The sequence below is a fragment of the Salmo salar genome, unplaced genomic scaffold, assembly GCF_905237065.1.
Source record: "Salmo salar unplaced genomic scaffold, Ssal_v3.1, whole genome shotgun sequence".
NCBI lineage: Eukaryota > Metazoa > Chordata > Actinopteri > Salmoniformes > Salmonidae > Salmo > Salmo salar.
The window spans coordinates 50,670-73,470 of NW_025548968.1; the positions used below are offsets into that span (position 1 = coordinate 50,670).

General features: G+C 45.3%; 1 protein-coding gene across 1 annotated transcript in view; it reads left to right on the forward strand.

The window, feature by feature from the left end:
* Window positions 1–22,801, forward strand: part of LOC106595535 (alsin) — a 154,793-nt gene that overhangs the window by 37,792 nt on the left and 94,200 nt on the right. Inside the window, 5 exon segments of the mRNA XM_045712935.1 lie at window positions 68–257; window positions 587–652; window positions 11,990–12,152; window positions 12,288–12,419; window positions 15,399–15,527. Coding sequence (XP_045568891.1) covers window positions 68–257; window positions 587–652; window positions 11,990–12,152; window positions 12,288–12,419; window positions 15,399–15,527 — 680 coding nt within the window.

A 22,801-nucleotide genomic window follows, 5' to 3' on the forward strand; every position in this document is an offset into this window, starting at 1 on the left:
GTGGATTGATCTGTGTGTTATAGAGAGGGTGGTGGATTGATCTGTGTACTATCTGTGTCTCCTCTAGAGTCTGTGTGCACGGTGTTGGGCCCAACGTCCACCCTGCTGTTCCAGTCCCTGGCTAGTTGCTACAGCAGGCTGTGTCACCTGACAGGACAACACTCCGTCTCCCTTACAGCCTTCCTCCGTACTGACCGGGATGTCAAGGGACTGGTTATCCTGAAACACGCTAACACATTCCTGGACATGTATCAAGAGCAAGTACACAACTACTAGGCTGAGATGTCTGTTTTAGTGTTGTTTCTTCTTTAGTAGTTACAATGTCAAATGGCCTCCGCCTGAGTCTTCCCTTCTCCTCCGCCTGAGTCTTCCCTTCTCCTCCACCCGAGTCTTCCCTTCTCCTCCGCCTGAGTCTTCCCTTCTCCTCCGCCTGAGTCTTCCCTTCTCCTCCGCCTGAGTCTTCCCTTCTCCTCCACCCGAGTCTTCCCTTCTCATGTTCCTTCTTTGTTTCTTCGTTCATTTGTTCGTTCATTCATTCATTCATTCTCACCATCTGTTTTCTCGATCCCTCTCTCTATCTCTGCAGGTACTGTGGCTCAGTGGGTAATTTCCTGGTTATGGGGGGATTCCAAGCCCTCATGAAGCCCTCTGTGTAAGTCCTTCTATTTTACCTTATCCCAGTTGCACTATCTTTTGTGTAAACTCTTACTGTGTATTGTACCGTACATCACCCCAGTTACACTAACCATATTGACTTCCTCATCACTAACTGTTTATTGATCAGGTAGAAACCCTCTACTTCTCTTAAAGAACGCATTCCTTTTGCAATGTGCAGAAATGGTGAGAGTAATTTGTCTTGGTGTTGAGCAAGAGTGTAACGACCAGACAACGTGGTAATGTTACTCTACCTAGACAGTAGAGGACAGCTAGCCAACCAATGTATTTCTCCCAACGATTCCCATCTGGATGCACCCAATACAGGCATTACAGTTATGTGGGAAAGATTCACTGTTTACAAAAAATAATATTAACAAATAATAATATGCAATTTTAGCCGATGGTTTTATCCAAATCCACTTAGAGTTATGCGCGTGTGTACATTTTATGTACATGTGGTCCCTGGAATCAAGGAATGGACTGGTGAACAGAGGAACTGGCTGGTGAACGGAGGAACTGGCTGGTGAACGGAGGAACTGGCTGGTGAACGGAGGAACTGGCTGGTGAACGGAGGAACTGGCTGGTGAACGGAGGAACTGGCTGGTGAACGGAGGAACTGACTGGTGATCGGAGGAACTGGCTGGTGAACAGAGGAACTGACTGGTGATCGGAGGAACTGGCTGGTGAACAGAGGAACTGACTGGTGATCGGAGGAACTGGCTGGTGAACGGAGGAACTGGCTGGTGAACGGAGGAACTGGCTGGTGAACGGAGGAACTGACTGGTGAACGGAGGAACTGGCTGGTGAACGGAGGAACTGGCTGGTGAACGGAGGAACTGGCTGGTGAACGGAGGAACTGGCTGGTGATCAGAGGAACTGGCTGGTGATCGGAGGAACTGGCTGGTGATCGGAGGAACTGGCTGGTGAACAGAGGAACTGGCTGGTGATCGGAGGAACTGGCTGGTGAACGGAGGAACTGACTGGTGAACAGATGAACTGACTGGTGAACGGAGGAACTGGCTGGTGAACAGAGGAACTGACTGGTGAACAGAGGAACTGACTGGTGAACGGAGGAACTGGCTGGTGAACGGAGGAACTGGCTGGTGAACGGAGGAACTGGCTGGTGAACGGAGGAACTGGCTGGTGATCAGAGGAACTGACTGGTGAACAGAGGAACTGGCTGGTGATCAGAGGAACTGGCCATGCACTCTCCATTATTTAACAGGGAAATATATTGGACACAATTTCCTCCAGCATGGTAGAAGAAACAGAAGTAGTAGACCCTCCAATAGGGGGCAGCAAATACACCTGTACCCGGATTGTAGGCACTGCCGATGTCAGTGATGACCTCTTTGTAGATCAGGGTGCTGTGATGGTCGAATGGCCTGGTGTTCCCCGACCACGGCAACTGACAAATATCACCTTTTTTTAGTTTTCTCGTTATTGGCTCTCACTAACTCACTAAGTTGGTTCTCACTAACTTTGAGCTGGGTTTCCACGGCTCCCAGTTTCTCCACCGTGGTGTGGAGTTTCTCCTTGACACCAAAATCTTTTAGGGTAGCTTAGCCATGTGTGATGTCTGGCATTCTTTACTTTACTGGTCAATAGAATGAAGGCCCTAAAAAAAACAAATCCTCATGCTGTCACTCAGTCTTCCCCCGTTAGTCACAGGTTACAAAAAAAAAGTGTTCCCACGCCAGATAAACACTTTCAGCCCCCATCTCCTTCGTCCTCCATGGCCACCCGATATACACGTGCGGTGACCTTAATCAACTCGACCTCATCTTGAGGTAAATCAGCACTGTGTACACATTTCAACATCAACGCCTTCAGAAGGTGATATCCCAGCAATGCTACCAAGGGTAACCCCCCTGCGACCACTAACGCTGACCATGATACTTCAACATACTCCTGATTTGCGTCGTAGTCCAGTTCCATGCTGTTACTATAGCCTCCTTCACCACTTCTGCTGCTCCTTTCTGTTACTGTACCTACAGCCACTTCCTGAATCTGTCAGATACTCCCTACCTGTCTCCCAACTGATACCTGGTTTTCTAGCCACCAACATCTCCAATGACTTCCTGTGTTCTGCTACAGTCGGTACCTGTGGATAATACTTCCCTGTGCACACGTCTCTCATCCCAAGGCTGATCTACGCCCCACCCCTTTGTGAACAGCCTCATTATGGTGTAAACTTTGGGTCCTAACGGTTGATAAGCAGTCTTTCTGGTGAGGTGGCCTCCTGTATACAGGAATCTGTAGCTAGTCTTTCTGGTGAGCTGGCTTCCTGTATACAGGAATCTGTAGCTAGTCTTTCTGGTGGTGAGCTGGCTTCCTGTATACAGGAATCTGTAGCTAGTCTTTCTGGTGAGGTGGCTTCCTGTATACAGGAATCTGTAGCTAGTCTTTCTGGTGAGGTGGCTTCCTGTATACAGGAATCTGTAGCTAGTCTTTCTGGTGGTGAGCTGGCTTCCTGTATACAGGAATCTGTAGCTAGTCTTTCTGGTGGTGAGCTGGCTTCCTGTATACAGGAATCTGTAGCTAGTCTTTCTGGTGAGGTGGCTTCCTGTATACAGGAATCTGTAGCTAGTCTTTCTGGTGGTGAGCTGGCTTCCTGTATACAGGAATCTGTAGCTCGTCTTTCTGGTGAGGTGGCTTCCTGTATACAGGAATCTGTAGCTAGTCTTTCTGGTGAGCTGGCTTCCTGTATACAGGAATCTGTAGCTAGTCTTTCTGGTGAGGTGGCTTCCTGTATACAGGAATCTGTAGCTAGTCTTTCTGGTGAGGTGGCTTCCTGTATACAGGAATCTGTAGCTAGTCTTTCTGGTGAGGTGGCTTCCTGTATACAGGAATCTGTAGCTAGTCTTTCTGGTGAGGTGGCTTCCTGTATACAGGAATCTGTAGCTCGTCTTTCTGGTGAGGTGGCTTCCTGTATACAGGATTCTGTAGCTAGTCTTTCTGGTGAGGTGGCCTCCTGTATACAGGAATCTGTAGCTAGTCTTTCTGGTGAGCTGGCTTCCTGTATACAGGAATCTGTAGCTAGTCTTTCTGGTGGTGAGCTGGCTTCCTGTATACAGGAATCTGTAGCTAGTTTTCTGGTGAGGTGGCTTCCTGTATACAGGAATCTGTAGCTAGTCTTTCTGGTGAGGTGGCTTCCTGTATACAGGAATCTGTAGCTAGTCTTTCTGGTGGTGAGCTGGCTTCCTGTATACAGGAATCTGTAGCTAGTCTTTCTGGTGAGCTGGCTTCCTGTATACAGGAATCTGTAGCTAGTCTTTCTGGTGAGGTGGCTTCCTGTATACAGGAATCTGTAGCTAGTCTTTCTGGTGAGGTGGCTTCCTGTATACAGGAATCTGTTGCTAGTCTTTCTGGTGGTGAGCTGGCTTCCTGTATACAGGAATCTGTTGCTAGTCTTTCTGGTGGTGAGCTGGCTTCCTGTATACAGGAATCAGTAGCTCGTCTTTCTGGTGAGGTGGCTTCCTGTATACAGGAATCAGTAGCTCGTCTTTCTGGTGAGGTGGCTTCCTGTATACAGGAATCTGTAGCTAGTCTTTCTGGTGAGGTGGCTTCCTGTATACAGGAATCTGTAGCTCGTCTTTCTGGTGAGGTGGCTTCCTGTATACAGGAATCTGTAGCTCGTCTTTCTGGTGAGGTGGCTTCCTGTATACAGGAATCTGTAGCTAGTTTTCTGGTGAGGTGGCTTCCTGTATACAGGAATCTGTAAATCACAACAACATCTCTGCTACTCCCACCATGATCTGGGTATGTATGACATTCAACTTGATTTCATAGTAGTCTCTATATTATGTACAGTAAGCTGTCCTTCCTTTCCTACCAGCTATCCCCTCTATCACTATACACAGAGGAGTGGTATCGTTCCCCCAGAGACTCTATTAGCTGTCCTTCCTTTCCTACCAGCTATCCCCTCTATCACTATACACAGAGGAGTGGTATCGTTCCCCCAGAGACTCTATTAGCTGTCCTTCCTTTCCTACCAGCTATCCCCTCTATCACTATACACAGAGGAGTGGTATCGTTCCCCCAGAGACTCTATTAGCTGTCCTTCCTTTCCTACCAGCTATCCCCTCTATCACTATACACAGAGGAGTGGTATCGTTCCCCCAGAGACTCTATTAGCTGTCCTTCCTTTCCTACCAGCTATCCCCTCTATCACTATACACAGAGGAGTGGTATCGTTCCCCCAGAGACTCTATTAGCTGTCCTTCCTTTCCTACCAGCTATCCCCTCTATCACTATACACAGAGGAGTGGTATCGTTCCCCCAGAGACTCTATTAGCTGTCCTTCCTTTCCTACCAGCTATCCCCTCTATCACTATACACAGAGGAGTGGTATCGTTCCCCCAGAGACTCTATTAGCTGTCCTTCCTTTCCTACCAGCTATCCCCTCTATCACTATACACAGAGGAGTGGTATCGTTCCCCCAGAGACTCTATTAGCTGTCCTTCCTTTCCTACCAGCTATCCCCTCTATCACTATACACAGAGGAGTGGTATCGTTCCCCCAGAGACTCTATTAGCTGTCCTTCCTTTCCTACCAGCTATCCCCTCTATCACTATACACAGAGGAGTGGTATCGTTCCCCCAGAGACTCTATTAGCTGTCCTTCCTTTCCTACCAGCTATCCCCTCTATCACTATACACAGAGGAGTGGTATCGTTCCCCCAGAGACTCTATTAGCTGTCCTTCCTTTCCTACCAGCTATCCCCTCTATCACTATACACAGAGGAGTGGTATCGTTCCCCCAGAGACTCTATTAGCTGTCCTTCCTTTCCTACCAGCTATCCCCTCTATCACTATACACAGAGGAGTGGTATCGTTCCCCAGAGACTCTATTAGCTGTCCTTCCTTTCCTACCAGCTATCCCCTCTATCACTATACACAGAGGAGTGGTATCGTTCCCCCAGAGACTCTATTAGCTGTCCTTCCTTTCCTACCAGCTATCCCCTCTATCACTATACACAGAGGAGTGGTATCGTTCCCCCAGAGACTCTATTAGCTGTCCTTCCTTTCCTACCAGCTATCCCCTCTATCACTATACACAGAGGAGTGGTATCGTTCCCCCAGAGACTCTATTAGCTGTCCTTCCTTTCCTACCAGCTATCCCCTCTATCACTATACACAGAGGAGTGGTATCGTTCCCCCAGAGACTCTATTAGCTGTCCTTCCTTTCCTACCAGCTATCCCCTCTATCACTATACACAGAGGAGTGGTATCGTTCCCCCAGAGACTCTATTAGCTGTCCTTCCTTTCCTACCAGCTATCCCCTCTATCACTATACACAGAGGAGTGGTATCGTTCCCCCAGAGACTCTTACCCACTTCCTTAATTTATTAGCCACACAAAATCTCTACCTCCGTCATATTCCATTCCGCTTCCGCTTTCCCAATTCCCTGTAGCGTTGACGCCTTGGTTTTTGGGACTCACTTGCTGTCGGGTCCTGCCAGACTCTGCAGCTAACAACCTTATGTAAACATTCTGTCTCAAACACAGGCCACAAAAACAAGCTCAAACAGGTGCCATTAATACAGGTAACGAGTGGAGGACAGAGGAGCCTCTTAAAGAAGAAGTTACAGGTCTGTGAGAGCCAGAAATCTTGCTTGTTTGTAGGTGACCAAATACTTATTTTCCACCTTAATTTGCAAATAAATTCATTAAAAATCCTACAATGTGATTTTCTCGATTTTTTTTTCTTCTCATTTTGTCTGTCATAGTTGACGTGTACCTTATGATGAAAATTACAGGCCTCTCTCATCTTTTTAACTGGGAGAACTTGCGCAATTGGTGGCTGACTAAATACTTTTTCGCCCCACTGTAAATCATTCCATCTAACCTATAACACATTAGTCACTTCCTCTAGTTCACCTGCTCAAATCAATTAGTCCGTTTCTAACAATCCCTCATCTGGAGCAATGATCGGTCCACATGTTACATCCCACCTTTAGAAAACATATTGAACAGGGAAGAGAGAGATTACATGTACGGGGGAAAAAAATTATAAATGTATGAATTCACTACTGTAAGTCGCTCTGGATAAGAGCGTCTGCTAAATGACTAAAATGTAAATGTAAGTTTCCTTCATCCTCGTGTGTCAAAGCAAGACGCAGGCTACAGTTAATTGTACTGTATCTTCCAGAAAGCCGTATCTATTGATGTGTTTTAACGTTCTGATTCTGATGACACGGTAAAAAATATATATTTTTAAACCCATCCTATCAATGTCCCTGTCATGGTTAGCCCAAGCTACCATCTAATGGGTTCTCTAATAACGTCCCTTCTCGGAGGACACGAAAAGATAAGGTTTCCTGAGAGGGTAGGAGGAAACCCTCCCTAGACTCAGTAGATTTGAGCAGTACCCCTTAGGGACGGCGCTCTGTCTACTCTCCTTTCCAAATCATAATTAAAACAATGGATCGTTTAACCACCACACTACAAAAAAAAAATGTAAGATGTCATTTTAGGTTTGGTAACCCCCCCCAAAAAAATGTTGTTTCACAGAATTGCTTCTTCAAAACTCTACAAACAATTACTCACAACATGAACTCCGCTCTAATCTCTCGTTTACCCCTCTTCCGTTTCGTCAATTCTATAAAGCTATTCGAGAATAAGACGGAATAAAGTGTCTCACGAGATTGAAAAACACCTAGGGTTTTCCCTGAGTGTACGAGGAGTGTTTTTTTTGTGGTCGTGCCAAAGAACGCATTGTCGCTAATCGATCTTGTGTAATGAGCTTCGTGCCTTTTGAAATCGAAACCCCCTTCCCAAAATAATATGTTACCTCTTGTTTTGTTTGGTGTGCTTTCTCATATGATGCTTTGTGACCCTGCTCTGCGATATAATTTACTAATGTAGTGAGGTCTCGCATATGAATTTCTTTTGTCTTTTGACGGCAATAACAAATCATCTACATACTGTACCAACACAGAACCCTCAAAATGTACATGCTTCAGTCCTTATTAACCTAAATTGCCTCACTCACAGCTCTTTTTTGTTTTTGTTTGTTAGTTATACCCACTTCCTGGAGAGTAGTTACCTTGTAGGTACCTAATAATTTGGTCACAAGACCTGATGCCTTGTATTGGAACCAGTAACTAGAGAGGGGGGGGATGGCGCCGTAGAGAGAACCCGGTGTTTCAGCGAGCTCACGTGGCGTTCGTAAAATTGATATTCTTACATTAATCTCCTAGCTTGAAAAAGTGGTAGAATTGGCTAAATAAGTTACCCTACAATGAGTCTTGACGGCTGTTTCTCAAAAATCTCCGACAACATGCCCAACAGAACTACTAAGAACTCGACCAAAATCCACCATCCCTGTAGATGTGCAAGACGAGCTAGCTAACGTTAGCGAAGAACCAGTAACAAAGCGTCTGCCAATTTAGTACTGGAGAATACGGTAGACCTAATATCTTATACCAGTGTGTCACGTTTCAAATATCATTGTTGTTGACGACACATATTACCAAAATTATTCACAGTTGTCTTCCTATTTCCACATAATCAGTCACGGTTCCCTGCCCCAATAGGGCATAAACCAACTTCTCTTTATTGATACAGCTAATATACTCAAATCATGTTCAAACAACTTCAATATCTTCTTGCTTTTCTAACCATGGATGAGGCTCTCGTCCAGAACTTATGATCCACCATCCCACATTCCCGCAAACATTCCCTCCTTTGGTCCTTCTCCATGGACTACTTCTCTACAACCTACCGTGCCTGCTCAGGCTTATCTTCCGGGAGTTACCCTATGCTTACATGAAGCTAGCAGAAACCAACACACTCGGGATTTACCACCCTAGGAATTACCCTCTGCGGGTACTACCCTCTGCAGGGACTACCCTACTCGGGCTTATCTTCCAGGAGTTACCATATACCATAAATCTACGACCGGTCGTAATACAATGGGACTACTGAATAAAATCAGGCTTTCTAGGTATGTATCGTATAATTGGTTCAGCCTACGATTCCCATCTCCCCCAAGATGTCAGAATGATTGGTAACAGGTTTAGGATCTGTGCCTGCCTTGGTTTTTTTTGTGTGCCAGTTCCTGCTTCACTGATTCGGACTCTCCAGTACCGACTACAAATCGTGGTGGAACCCCGTCGACAACGCTGATCGTTTGTTTTTTTTTCACTCGGTTTGTCAGAACCTAATGGACAACTAGTCAAAACTCAAACCAAGTTTATTCACCCGCTGGGTCAAAACAGCGGAAAAAAGACAGACATATTTCCACCAGCACAAGTGTTTATAGTCTCCTATTAGGCGGAGTCCTTGAACATTTAGACAGCCAATACATCTTTGTTGCTAGTCAGGAAGTTTAAGTGATGTGTGTGTGTAATAAAACTGTTCCTTCTCACTTCATCTACCTGACCTGACCTCGGCCCACATTCTTCACTAATCCACAGCTATCCAACTTTATCAGCGACCGCAACCAAGTGATTGCCGTTTCTCTCACTTTGTAACTTTTCCAGACCTCTACTTCTTATCCACCCTCCATTGACCCCACCATATACATTCCTCATGTATGTAATCATTAACTTCTAGTGTAGCAAGTATTTAAGGTAGAATTTAACAAAGATAACATTAAGGTTATAAGACAAGTTAGGATTCGATGCGGAAGATTCTTTTGAAAATAAACAGATTAATTGGACCAGCACGGTTGCTAACTAGCATAGCTGTCCCATTGTTGCAAATAGTTCTGGGATATTAGAATCCTCTTGTCTTTAAACTTTGTCATCTTCAACCTAGCTTTGCTCCCTTGACCGTCACAGCCCTAACTCATACAGCATGGACATTATGAGCAGGGGTGAAAGTAAAGTCTGGTACGGCTTCCTGGCAAAATTAATAGTGGAGGGACGCAGTACCGGGAAAATATTTGCCTATCGTCAATGTTCACTTTAAGCCTCCAAGACTGCTGCGCAGAAGAAATATCAGGCCGGGCATAGAAACACGAGATTGAGCTTCACTCAACTTTCTTCACTCAGATTTTCCCCCTTAGATAACTCTTTTAATGTTTCCCTTTACTGTGGGAATTGTGATTGAATCAATATAAAATACCAAAACAAAACAAACTATGCAAGACTTAGTATGCAAAACTAGTAACTATGCAAGAGATTTTGTTGTAGGTAGAAAGCATCAGAGTAGGATTCTATTACATTGACACGCATGACTCAGCAGTCCATTGCCATATATGGTGTGTGCCATTTACTTTGAACTGGACTGTGTTTACAGCATGAGCGGTCGTGAATATAAGAGTTTGTTTTGAGATCGAAGCAAGAGCTGCATGTAGCCAAGCGTGAACATGTTGTTCATACCCTTTGCTAGTTAGTGAGTTGTTAGCCCAGTTATAGATTATTTGTAATCAGCAACGGGGGAGTGATTGCTTCCTACAAGAGCACAAAAACTTTGAAAAGCGAGTCAGGCAAAGAGCTTTTTTTGTTGTCTTAAGCCCTGCGTGTTCGTTTCTCGTGGAATGTAGGCCTTTTCATTGAACACCACATTTTGGCTGCTACTGTAGACTGAATGATAGAACAGTTATTTCCATGTTAAAGTGTTATGGAATGCATTTTCTCCATTGTTTTTGATGGTAGTGTAAGGGCTGTCGTGAGAGAGAGTAGACCAAGGTGCAGCGGAGTTAGTGTTCATCATGATTTTAATTTAATAACGTGAACACTATACAAAACAAAACGAGAAAACTGACAGCCAAACAGTCCTGTCAGGTGCAAAACACTAACAGAAACAATTACCCACAAAATCCAAAGGAAAAACAGGCTCCTTATGTGTGACTCCCAATCAGCAACAACGAGCTTCAGCTGTGCCTGATTGGGAGCCACACACGCCCAAAACAAAGAAATACAACAACATAGAAAAAGGAACATAGAACGCCCACCCAATGTAACACCCTGGCCTAACTAAAATGAAGAACAAAAACCCCACTCTATGGCCAGGCCTTACAGGCCAATCTGGTAGGCCTATATTATGATCAAATAACCAGAGTATCCTTCTTAGCCACTGTTAAACTGTAACTCAAAGTGGGTACAGCCTCAGTGTTCACAGTGAATATCAAAATATTTAAAACAGAGATGGCAACCTGAACTCTCTACCTCTCTACAACATAAACTCAGCAAACTGCAACTGCCCGAGTTACTCCAGGAACGCACAATCCCTCCATCAGTGCTCAATGTCCGTACTGTGAGACGCCTAAGACAGCGCTACAGGGAGACAGGACGGACAGCTGATCGTCCTCGCAGTGGCAGACCATGTGTAACAACACCTGCACAGGATTGGTACATCTGAACATCACACCTGCGGGACAGGTACAGGATGGCAACAACAACTGCCCGAGTTACACCAGGAACACACAATCGCTCCATCAGGGCTCAGACTGTCCGCATTAGGCTGAGAGGGGCTGGACTGAGGGCTTGTAGGCCTGTTGTAAGGCAGGTCCTCACCAGACATCACCGGCAACAACGTCGCCTATGGGCACAAACCCACCGTCGCTGGACCGGACAGGACTGGCAAAAAGTGCTCTTCTCTGACGAGTCGCGGTTTTGTCTCACCAGGGGTGATGGTCGGATTTGCGTTTATCGTCGAAGGAATGAGCGTTACACCGAGGCCTGTACTCTGGAGCGGGATCGATTTGGATCGAGCTTGTCATTGCAGGCAATCTCAACGCTGAGCGTTACAAGGGCAACATCCTCCTCCCTCATGTGATACCCTTCCTGCAGGCTCATCCTGACATGACCCTCCAGCATGACAATGCTACCAGCCATACTGCTCGTTCTGTGTGTGATTTCCTGCAAGACAGGAATGTCAGTGTTTTGCCATGGCCAGCGAAGAGCCCGGATCTCAATCCCATTGAGCACGTCTGGGACCTGTTGGATCGGTGGGTGAGGACTAGGGTCATTCCCCCCAGAAATGTCCGGGAACTTGCAGATGCCTTGGTGGAAGAGCGGGGTAACATCTCACAGCAAGAACTGGCAAATCTGGTGCAGTCCATGAGGAGGAGATGCACTGCAGTACTTAATGCAGCTGGTGGCCACACCAGATACTGACTGTTACTTTTGATTTTGACCCCCCCTTTGTTCAGGGACACATTATTCAATTTCTGTTAGTCACATGTCTGTGGAACTTGTTCAGTTTATGTCTCAGGTGTTGAATCTTGTTATTTTCATACAAACATTTACACATGTTAAGTTTGCTGAAAATAAAAAGCAGTTGACATTGAGAGGATGTTTATTTTTTGAGCTGAGTTTATATTAGGCTACATAGCACATTCACATTCCTGATACAACTTCCCATTATGTCCTCTCCAGGGAGTGTTTTGGTAAGAAGCTGGAGGTTTTGCGTCAGCTGTCAGAGTCCAGTGAAGACAAGGTTCCTCTGTTTGACCTGTTGGTGACGCTGTTCTACTCTCCTATACAACACGTCCGCGAGTACGGCAGGCTGCTGCTCAAACTGGCCACCTGTTTCGATGTGGTACGTACATTCCATCTATCAATACTTCTAAACAGGTTGTAAAGTCTTTGTGGAAATGTTGTCACTATATCTTCTCAATCAATCAATCAATCAATCAATCAATCACATTTCAAGCCTTTCTCCTGGTATTCTCAGAGTACAGTGGAATACCAGAGGCTGCAGGAGGGCTGCTCCAGGTATGAGGCACTGTCTCGCAGCCTGAGGAGGAAGAGGAAGGAGGCAGAGACAACTAACCAGTTCTGGAGGACATATTCTGGGAAGACGACGGTGAGTAGAGTGGTCCTGTTACAGATATTACAGAACCGTAGATATGTTTTGTTGTTGGTCCGTTAACTATCAATACATATTGGAAGAGCACTGGCCATGTTACTGTACCTTGATTTCCGACGTTTCCAATGAGACTTGGGCTGTATGATAATGCAAGACTATAGAACCGTAGACATGTTATTGATGAACTAATACAAAATATTGAACGATTAAAAAAAAAATTTATATATATATATATATATATATATATATAATATATATATATGATTTAACCTTTATTTAACTAGGCAAGTCAGTTAAGAGCAAATTCTTATTTACAATGACGGTCTACCGGGGAACAGTGGGTTAACTGCCTTGTTCAGAGGCAGAACGACAGATTTTTACCTCGTCAGCTCTGGGATTCGATCCAGCAACCATTTGGTTACAGGTCCAACGCTCCAACCACTAGGCTACCTGCCGCCCCAACGATCTCTTGCACTAGTTATCCTGTCTATAGATCCCACTAGTTATCCTGTCTAGATCCCACTAGTTATCCTGTCTATAGATCCCACTAGTTATCCTGTCTATAGATCCCACTAGTTATCCTGTCTATAGATCCCACTAGTTATCCTGTCTATAGATCCCACTAGTTATCCTGTCTATAGATATCACTAGTTATCCTGTCTATAGATATCACTAGTTATCCTGTCTATAGATCCCACTAGTTATCCTGTCTATAGATCCCACTAGTTATCCTGTCTATATATCCCACTAGTTATCCTGTCTATAGATATCACTAGTTATCCTGTCTATAGATATCACTAGTTATCCTGTCTATAGATCCCACTAGTTATCCTGTCTATAGATATCACTAGTTATCCTGTCTATAGATCCCACTAGTTATCCTGTCTATAGATCCTACTAGTTATCCTGTCTATAGATATCACTAGTTATCCTGTCTATAGATATCACTAGTTATCCTGTCTATAGATATCACTAGTTATCCTGTCTATAGATCCCACTAGTTATCCTGTCTATAGATATCACTAGTTATCCTGTCTATAGATATCACTAGTTATCCTGTCTGTAGATATCACTAGTTATCCTGTCTGTAGATATCACTAGTTATCCTGTCTATAGATCCCACTAGTTATCCTGTCTATAGATCCCACTAGTTATCCTGTCTATAGATCCCACTAGTTATCCTGTCTGTAGATATCACTAGTTATCCTGTCTGTAGATATCACTAGTTATCCTGTCTAGATCCCACTAGTTATCCTGTCTAGATCCCACTAGTTATCCTGTCTATAGATCCCACTAGTTATCCTGTCTATAGATATCACTAGTTATCCTGTCTATAGATCCCACTAGTTATCCTGTCTATAGATCCCACTAGTTATCCTGTCTATAGATCCCACTAGTTATCCTGTCTATAGATATCACTAGTTATCCTGTCTATAGATCCCACTAGTTATCCTGTCTATAGATCCCACTAGTTATCCTGTCTATAGATCCCACTAGTTATCCTGTCTATAGATATCACTAGTTATCCTGTCTATAGATCCCACTAGTTATCCTGTCTATAGATATCACTAGTTATCCTGTCTATAGATATCACTAGTTATCCTGTCTATAGATCCCACTAGTTATCCTGTCTATAGATCCCACTAGTTATCCTGTCTATAGATCCCACTAGTTATCCTGTCTATAGATCCCACTAGTTATCCTGTCTATAGATCCCACTAGTTATCCTGTCTATAGATCCCACTAGTTATCCTGTCTATAGATCCTACTAGTTATCCTGTCTATAGATCCCACTAGTTATCCTGTCTATAGATCCCACTAGTTATCCTGTCTATAGATCCCACTAGTTATCCTGTCTATAGATATCACTAGTTATCCTGTCTATAGATCCCACTAGTTATCCTGTCTATAGATCCCACTAGTTATCCTGTCTATAGATCCCACTAGTTATCCTGTCTATAGATATCACTAGTTATCCTGTCTATAGATCCCACTAGTTATCCTGTCTATAGATATCACTAGTTATCCTGTCTATAGATATCACTAGTTATCCTGTCTATAGATCCCACTAGTTATCCTGTCTATAGATCCCACTAGTTATCCTGTCTATAGATCCCACTAGTTATCCTGTCTATAGATCCCACTAGTTATCCTGTCTATAGATATCACTAGTTATCCTGTCTATAGATATCACTAGTTATCCTGTCTATAGATCCCACTAGTTATCCTGTCTATAGATCCCACTAGTTATCCTGTCTATAGATCCCACTAGTTATCCTGTCTATAGATCCCACTAGTTATCCTGTCTATAGATCCCACTAGTTATCCTGTCTATAGATCCCACTAGTTATCCTGTCTATAGATCCCACTAGTTATCCTGTCTATAGATCCCACTAGTTATCCTGTCTATAGATCCCACTAGTTATCCTGTCTATAGATCCCACTAGTTATCCTGTCTATAGATCCCACTAGTTATCCTGTCTATAGATCCCACTAGTTATCCTGTCTATAGATCCCACTAGTTATCCTGTCTATAGATCCCACTAGTTATCCTGTCTATAGATATCACTAGTTATCCTGTCTATAGATATCACTAGTTATCCTGTCTATAGATCCCACTAGTTATCCTGTCTATAGATCCCACTAGTTATCCTGTCTATAGATCCCACTAGTTATCCTGTCTATAGATCCCACTAGTTATCCTGTCTATAGATCCCACTAGTTATCCTGTCTATAGATCCCACTAGTTATCCTGTCTATAGATCCCACTAGTTATCCTGTCTATAGATCCCACTAGTTATCCTGTCTATAGATCTAATGCTTCTTACTGTTATCCTGTTAGTCTCAGATGTGTTTCTACTGTGTTTGGTGAACTCTGCTAGTCTGCAGGATGTCCTTCGTCAGCCCCAGGCTGCTGTGTAGAGAATATTTTACTCTTTAAATACAGTACCACTGTGTTCTCCGCTCTGCTCCCAGGATGCTCTTCGTCAGCCCCTGCGCAGGCTGGTGGAAGAGAGTAGCAACAAGAGCCTGACCCTCCAGAACGCCGGAAGGTTCTCTGTTAACTGGTTTATCCTGTTCAACGACGCTCTGATTCATGCTCAGGTAAGAGTCCATGGGAACCAGAATCTCTAAACAGTAGTCACACATCAACATCAATAAGGCTAGTGAAGGGCGAGAGTAGCACACATTTATCTCAACTCTGAAGCTGGCATTTAAAGGCCTTAGCAGACTAATCTGTTACGATTATCACGTCACGCTGTGCAATGTTACCAGATTTAAATATTGATATCAACCTGGCCAGATTGTACGATTTGCTTCAGTTTCGTCGTCACATTCTACGATTGGCTTGCGAGGCCACATCGACTGCAGCGGTTTGATCTGAGTCGACGTAGGCCACATCGACTGCAGCGGTTTGATCTGAGTCGACGTAGGCCACATGGACTGCAGCGGTTTGATCTGAGTCGACGTAGGCCACATGGACTGCAGCGGTTTGATCTGAGTCGACGTAGGCCACATGGACTGCAGCGGTTTGATCTGAGTCGACGTAGGCCACATGGACTGCAGCGGTTTGATCTGAGTCGATGTAGGCCACATGGACTGCAGCGGTTTGATCTGAGCGTGTCTAAAGCACCAGGTGCGCTAGCCTTTCTCTATGCTTAGGCAGGAGGGATGTGAGTTCGGGAAAAAACTGACAGTACGCATTTTAGAAATAGTTTTCACGTAGAAAATGTGTATGTCTGAACTCCCCCCAAAAAATAACATGGTCGCTATGGTAGAACGTTTATTTTGATTGACCGATTTTTGTGCATTTATCAAAGTCCAATCATTTTAGCCTGATTTCAGATGTGTCATGTAATCAAGATTATAAGGGAAATCATATTTTTGTTGTTGTTGCAAAGCATGTAAACGTTTTAATCAAACTAGTATATTAATCTGACTATTCACAATAGTCGTATTATTGTGTCGATAATCAGGGACGGCCGTGTTCCTATTGGTTAGTCACCGGGATCGGGCTCACCCTATTGGTTAGTCACCGGGATCGGCTCACAACACCAGCAACATTACACGATAAAGGCTAAAACATTCTGACACTGCTAGAACTTTGCTGGAGCCTACGACCGCACGTTGAGGTACTGAGTCAGCAGACCTAGACCCGGTCTCACTGAACCAGCCAAGACGTAGTGGTACTGAACCAGCAGACCTAGACCCTGTCTCACTGAACGAGGAGCCAAGACGTAGTGGTACTGAACCAGCAGCCCTAGACCCAGTCACACTGAACCAGCAGACCCAGACCCTGTCTCACTGAACCAGCCAAGACGTAGTGGTACTGAACCAGCAGACCTAGACCCTGTCTCACTGAACCAGCCAAGACGTAGTGGTACTGAACCAGCAGACCTAGACCCTGTCTCACTGAACCAGCCAAGACGTAGTGGTACTGAACCAGCAGACCTAGACCCTGTCTCACTGAACGAGGAGCCAAGACGTAGTGGTACTGAACCAGCAGCCCTAGACCCTGTCTCACTGAACCAGCCAAGACGTAGTGGTACTGAACCAGCAGCCCTAGACCCTGTCTCACTGAACCAGCCAAGACGTAGTGGTACTGAACCAGCAGCCCTAGACCCTGTCTCACTGAACTGGGAATTATTGTCTGGGACGGTAAACTCGTGGCATAAGATGGCTAAAATCATACAGTACGCAAAGGCCTTTACTAAACAGCTATTGAAACCACAATGAAAGAGTTGGTAAGGGACTATTGAACCAGGGAATGAGTTGGTAAGGGACTATTGAAACCAATGAATGAGTTGGTAAGGGACTATTGAAACCAATGAAAGAGTTGGTAAGGGACTATTGAACCAGGGAAAGAGTTGGTAAGGGACTATTGAAACCAATGAAAGAGTTGGTAAGGGACTATTGAAACCAATGAAAGAGTTGGTAAGGGACTATTGAAACCAATGAAAGAGTTGGTAAGGGACTATTGAAACCAATGAAAGAGTTGGTAAGGGACTATTGAAACCAATGAAAGAGTTGGTAAGGGACTATTGAAACCAATGAAAGAGTTGGTAAGGGACTATTGAAACCAATGAAAGAGTTGGTAAGGGACTATTGAAACCAATGAAAGAGTTGGTAAGGGACTATTGAAACCAATGAAAGAGTTGGTAAGGGACTATTGAAACCAGGGAAAGAGTTGGTAAGGGACTATTGAAACCAATGAAAGAGTTGGTAAGGGTCTATTGAACCAGGGAAAGAGTTGGTAAGGGACTATTGAAACCAATGAAAGAGTTGGTAAGGGACTATTGAAACCAAGGAAAGAGTTGGTAAGGGACTATTGAAACCAATGAAAGAGTTGGTAAGGGACTATTGAAACCAATGAAAGAGTTGGTAAGGGACTATTGAAACCAATGAAAGAGTTGGTAAGGGACTATTGAAACCAATGAAAGAGTTGGTAAGGGACTATTGAAACCAATGAAAGAGTTGGTAAGGGACTATTGAAACCAATGAAAGAGTTGGTAAGGGACTATTGAAACCACAATGAAAGAGTTGGTAAGGGACTATTGAAAGAGTTGGTAAGATTTGATTCTATAAGGCTGATATTGTCTTTATTCCATCAGGGTACCATCCCCTCTAAGAGCTTTGTAAGTATACACTGTCTGCTGTTGTCTTGGGATTTAACCTGTCCTGGTACTGTATCTCCTGGGTTGTTATGGCTTGGCTTTAGAAAGCTTGTCATACATTTTCCAAGCTACTGAACTGAGACTCCCAGGCCAGGGGCTGTCCTTGGCTGCCTGTATGTCTTGTTTTTGGTGTGGGTATGATTGTGGAACAATGGCCTTGGTTAGGAGATTTGTACCAGCTCAGGCTTTGTCCTCCAGTTGTATTTACACAGCACAGAGGCTTATCAGCAGTGACTTACAGTGTTAATGTGACCCTGCTTGCAACCTGGCTGTAACATTGCACCACTGTCCTTTGAGAAGGACCTTTTCAATAAACACTGTTGTCCTTTATTCTGGTGTATTGTGTTGACAGTTGATGAACTGCCTATGTTGGAGCTGTGGTGACTGCTATTTTCATTTCACATTTATTTAACCAGGTACAGTGAGGGGGAAAAAGTATTTGATCCCCTGCTGATTTTGTACGTTTGCCCACTGACAAAGAAATGATCAGTCTATAATTTTAATGGTAGGTTTATTTGAACAGTGAGAGACAGAATTACAACAACAAAAATCCAGAAAACGCATGTCAAAAATGTTATGAATTGATTTGCATTTTAATGAGGGGAAATAAGTATTTGACCCCCTCTCAATCAGAAAGATTTCTGGCTCCCAGGTATCTTTTACACAGGTAACGAGCTGAGATTAGGAGCACACTCTTAAAGGGAGTGCTCCTAATCTCAGCTTGTTACCTGTATAAAAGACACCTGTCCACAGAAGCAATCAATCAGATTCCAAACTCTCCACCATGGCCAAGACCAAAGAGCTCTCCAAGGATGTCAGAGAGAAAAGATTGTAGACCTACACAAGGCTGGAATGGGCTACAAGACCATCACCAAGCAGCTTGGTGAGAAGGTGACAACAGTTGGTGCGATTATTCACAAATGGAAGAAACACAAAATAACTGTCAATCTCCCTCGGCCTGGGGATCCATGCAAGATCTCACCTCTTGGGGTTGCAATGATCATGACAACGGTGAGGAATCAGCCCAGAACTACACGGGAGGATCTTGTCAATGATCTCAAGGCAGCTGGGACCATAGTCACCAAGAAAACAATTGGTAACACACTACGCCGTGAAGGACTGAAATCCTGCAGCGCCCGCAAGGTCCCCCTGCTCAAGAAAGCACATATACATGCCCATCTGAAGTTTGCCAATGAACATCTGAATGATTCAGAGGACAACTGGGTGAAAGTGTTGTGGTCAGATGAGACCAAAATGGAGCTCTTTGGCATCAACTCAACTCGCCGTGTTTGGAGGAGGAGGAATGCTGCCTATGACCCCAAGAACACCATCCCCACCGTCAAATATGGAGGTGGTAACATTATGCTTTGGGGGTGTTTTTCTGCTAAGGGGACAGGACAACTTCACCGCATCAAAGGGACGATGGACGGGGCCATGTACCGTCAAATCTTGGGAGAGAACCTCCTTCCCTCAGCCGGGGCATTGAAAATGGGTCGTGGATGGGTATTCCAGCATGACAATGACCCAAAACACACGGCCAAGGCAACAAAGAAGAAGCACATTAAGGTCCTGGAGTGGCCTAGTCAGTCTCCAGACCATAATCCCATAGAAAATCTGTGGAGGGAGCTGAAGGTTCGAGTTGCCAAACGTCAGCCTCGAAACCATAATGACTTGGAGAAGATCTGCAAAGAGGAGTGGGACAAAATCCCTCCTGAGATGTGTGCAAACCTGGTGGCCAACTACAAGAAACGTCTGACCTCTGTGATTGCCAACAAGGGTTTTGCCACCAAGTACTAAGTCATGTTTTGCAGAGGGGTCAAATACTTATTTCCCTCATTAAAATGCAAATCAATTTATAACATTTTTGACATGTGTTTTTCTGGATTCTTTCGGCAGATAATTTTAGAAAGAAAGGGTCCAGATTGTCTAGCCTGGCTGATTTGTAGGGGTCCAGATTTTGCAGCTCTTTCAGAACATCAGCTGACTGGATTTGGGAGAAGGAGAAATGGGGAAGGCTTGGCTATAGGCTACTGCTCTCTCTGTTGGAGCTGTGGTGACTGCTATAGGCTACTGCTCTCTCTCTCTGTTGGAGCTGTGGTGACTGCTATAGGCTACTGCTCTCTCTCTCTGTTGGAGCTGTGGTGACTGCTATAGGCTACTGCTCTCTCTCTCTGTTGGAGCTGTGGTGACTGCTATAGGCTACTGCTCTCTCTCTCTGTTGGAGCTGTGGTGACTGCTATAGGCTACTGCTCTCTCTGTTGGAGCTGTGGTGACTGCTATAGACTACTGCTCTCTCTGTTGGAGCTGTGGTGACTGCTATAGACTACTGCTCTCTCTGTTGGAGCTGTGGTGACTGCTATAGGCTACTGCCTCTCTCTGTTGGAGCTGTGGTGACTGCTATAGGCTACTGCTCTCTCTCTCTGTTGGAGCTGTGGTGACTGCTATAGGCTACTGCTCTCTCTCTCTGTTGGAGCTGTGGTGACTGCTATAGACTACTGCTCTCTCTGTTGGAGCTGTGGTGACTGCTATAGGCTACTGCTCTCTCTCTGTTGGAGCTGTGGTGACTGCTATAGGCTACTGCTCTCTCTCTCTGTTGGAGCTGTGGTGACTGCTATAGGCTACTGCTCTCTCTGTTGGAGCTGTGGTGACTGCTATAGGCTACTGCTCTCTCTGTTGGAGCTGTGGTGACTGCTATAGGCTACTGCTCTCTCTGTTGGAGCTGTGGTGACTGCTATAGGCTACTGCTCTCTCTCTCTGTTGGAGCTGTGGTGACTGCTATAGGCTACTGTCTCTCTCTCTGTTGGAGCTGTGGTGACTGCTATAGGCTACTGCTTCTCTCTGTTGGAGCTGTGGTGACTGCTATAGGCTACTGCTCTCTCTGTTGGAGCTGTGGTGACTGCTATAGGCTACTGCCTCTCTCTCTGTTGGAGCTGTGGTGACTGCTATAGACTACTGCTCTCTCTGTTGGAGCTGTGGTGACTGCTATAGGCTACTGCTCTCTCTCTGTTGGAGCTGTGGTGACTGCTATAGGCTACTGCTCTCTCTCTGTTGGAGCTGTGGTGACTGCTATAGGCTACTGCTCTCTCTGTTGGAGCTGTGGTGACTGCTATAGGCTACTGCTCTCTCTCTCTGTTGGAGCTGTGGTGACTGCTATAGGCTACTGCTCTCTCTGTTGGAGCTGTGGTGACTGCTATAGGCTACTGCTCTCTCTCTCTGTTGGAGCTGTGGTGACTGCTATAGGCTACTGCTCTCTCTCTCTGTTGGAGCTGTGGTGACTGCTATAGGCTACTGTCTCTCTCTGTTGGAGCTGTGGTGACTGCTATAGGCTACTGCTCTCTCTCTGTTGGAGCTGTGGTGACTGCTATAGGCTACTGCTTCTCTCTCTGTTGGAGCTGTGGTGACTGCTATAGGCTACTGCTCTCCTCTCTCTGTTGGAGCTGTGGTGACTGCTATAGGCTACTGCTCTCTCTCTGTTGGAGCTGTGGTGACTGCTATAGGCTACTGCTCTCTCTGTTGGAGCTGTGGTGACTGCTATAGGCTACTGCTCTCTCTGTTGGAGCTGTGGTGACTGCTATAGGCTACTGCTCTCTCTCTGTTGGAGCTGTGGTGACTGCTATAGACTACTGCTCTCTCTGTTGGAGCTGTGGTGACTGCTATAGGCTACTGCTCTCTCTCTGTTGGAGCTGTGGTGACTGCTATAGGCTACTGCTCTCTCTCTGTTGGAGCTGTGGTGACTGCTATAGGCTACTGCTCTCTCTCTCTGTTGGAGCTGTGGTGACTGCTATAGGCTACTGCTCTCTCTCTGTTGGAGCTGTGGTGACTGCTATAGGCTACTGCTCTCTCTGTTGGAGCTGTGGTGACTGCTATAGGCTACTGCTCTCTCTCTGTTGGAGCTGTGGTGACTGCTATAGGCTACTGTCTCTCTCTGTTGGAGCTGTGGTGACTGCTATAGGCTACTGCTCTCTCTCTGTTGGAGCTGTGGTGACTGCTATAGACTACTGTCTCTCTCTCTGTTGGAGCTGTGGTGACTGCTATAGGCTACTGCTCTCTCTCTGTTGGAGCTGTGGTGACTGCTATAGGCTACTGCTCTCTCTCTGTTGGAGCTGTGGTGACTGCATAGACTACTGTTCTCTCTCTGTTGGAGCTGTGGTGACTGCTATAGACTACTGCTCTCTCTGTTGGAGCTGTGGTGACTGCTATAGGCTACTGCTCTCTCTGTTGGAGCTGTGGTGACTGCTATAGACTACTGCTCTCTCTGTTGGAGCTGTGGTGACTGCTATAGACTACTGCTCTCTCTCTGTTGGAGCTGTGGTGACTGCTATAGACTACTGCTCTCTCTCTGTTGGAGCTGTGGTGACTGCTATAGACTACTGCTCTCTCTCTGTTGGAGCTGTGGTGACTGCTATAGACTACTGCTCTCTCTCTGTTGGAGCTGTGGTGACTGCTATAGGCTACTGCTCTCTCTGTTGGAGCTGTGGTGACTGCTATAGACTACTGCTCTCTCTCTGTTGGAGCTGTGGTGACTGCTATAGGCTACTGCTCTCTCTGTTGGAGCTGTGGTGACTGCTACTGCTCTCTCTGTTGGAGCTGTGGTGACTGCTATAGGCTACTGCTCTCTCTGTTGGAGCTGTGGTGACTGCTATAGGCTACTGCTCTCTCTGTTGGAGCTGTGGTGACTGCTATAGGCTACTGCTCTCTCTCTGT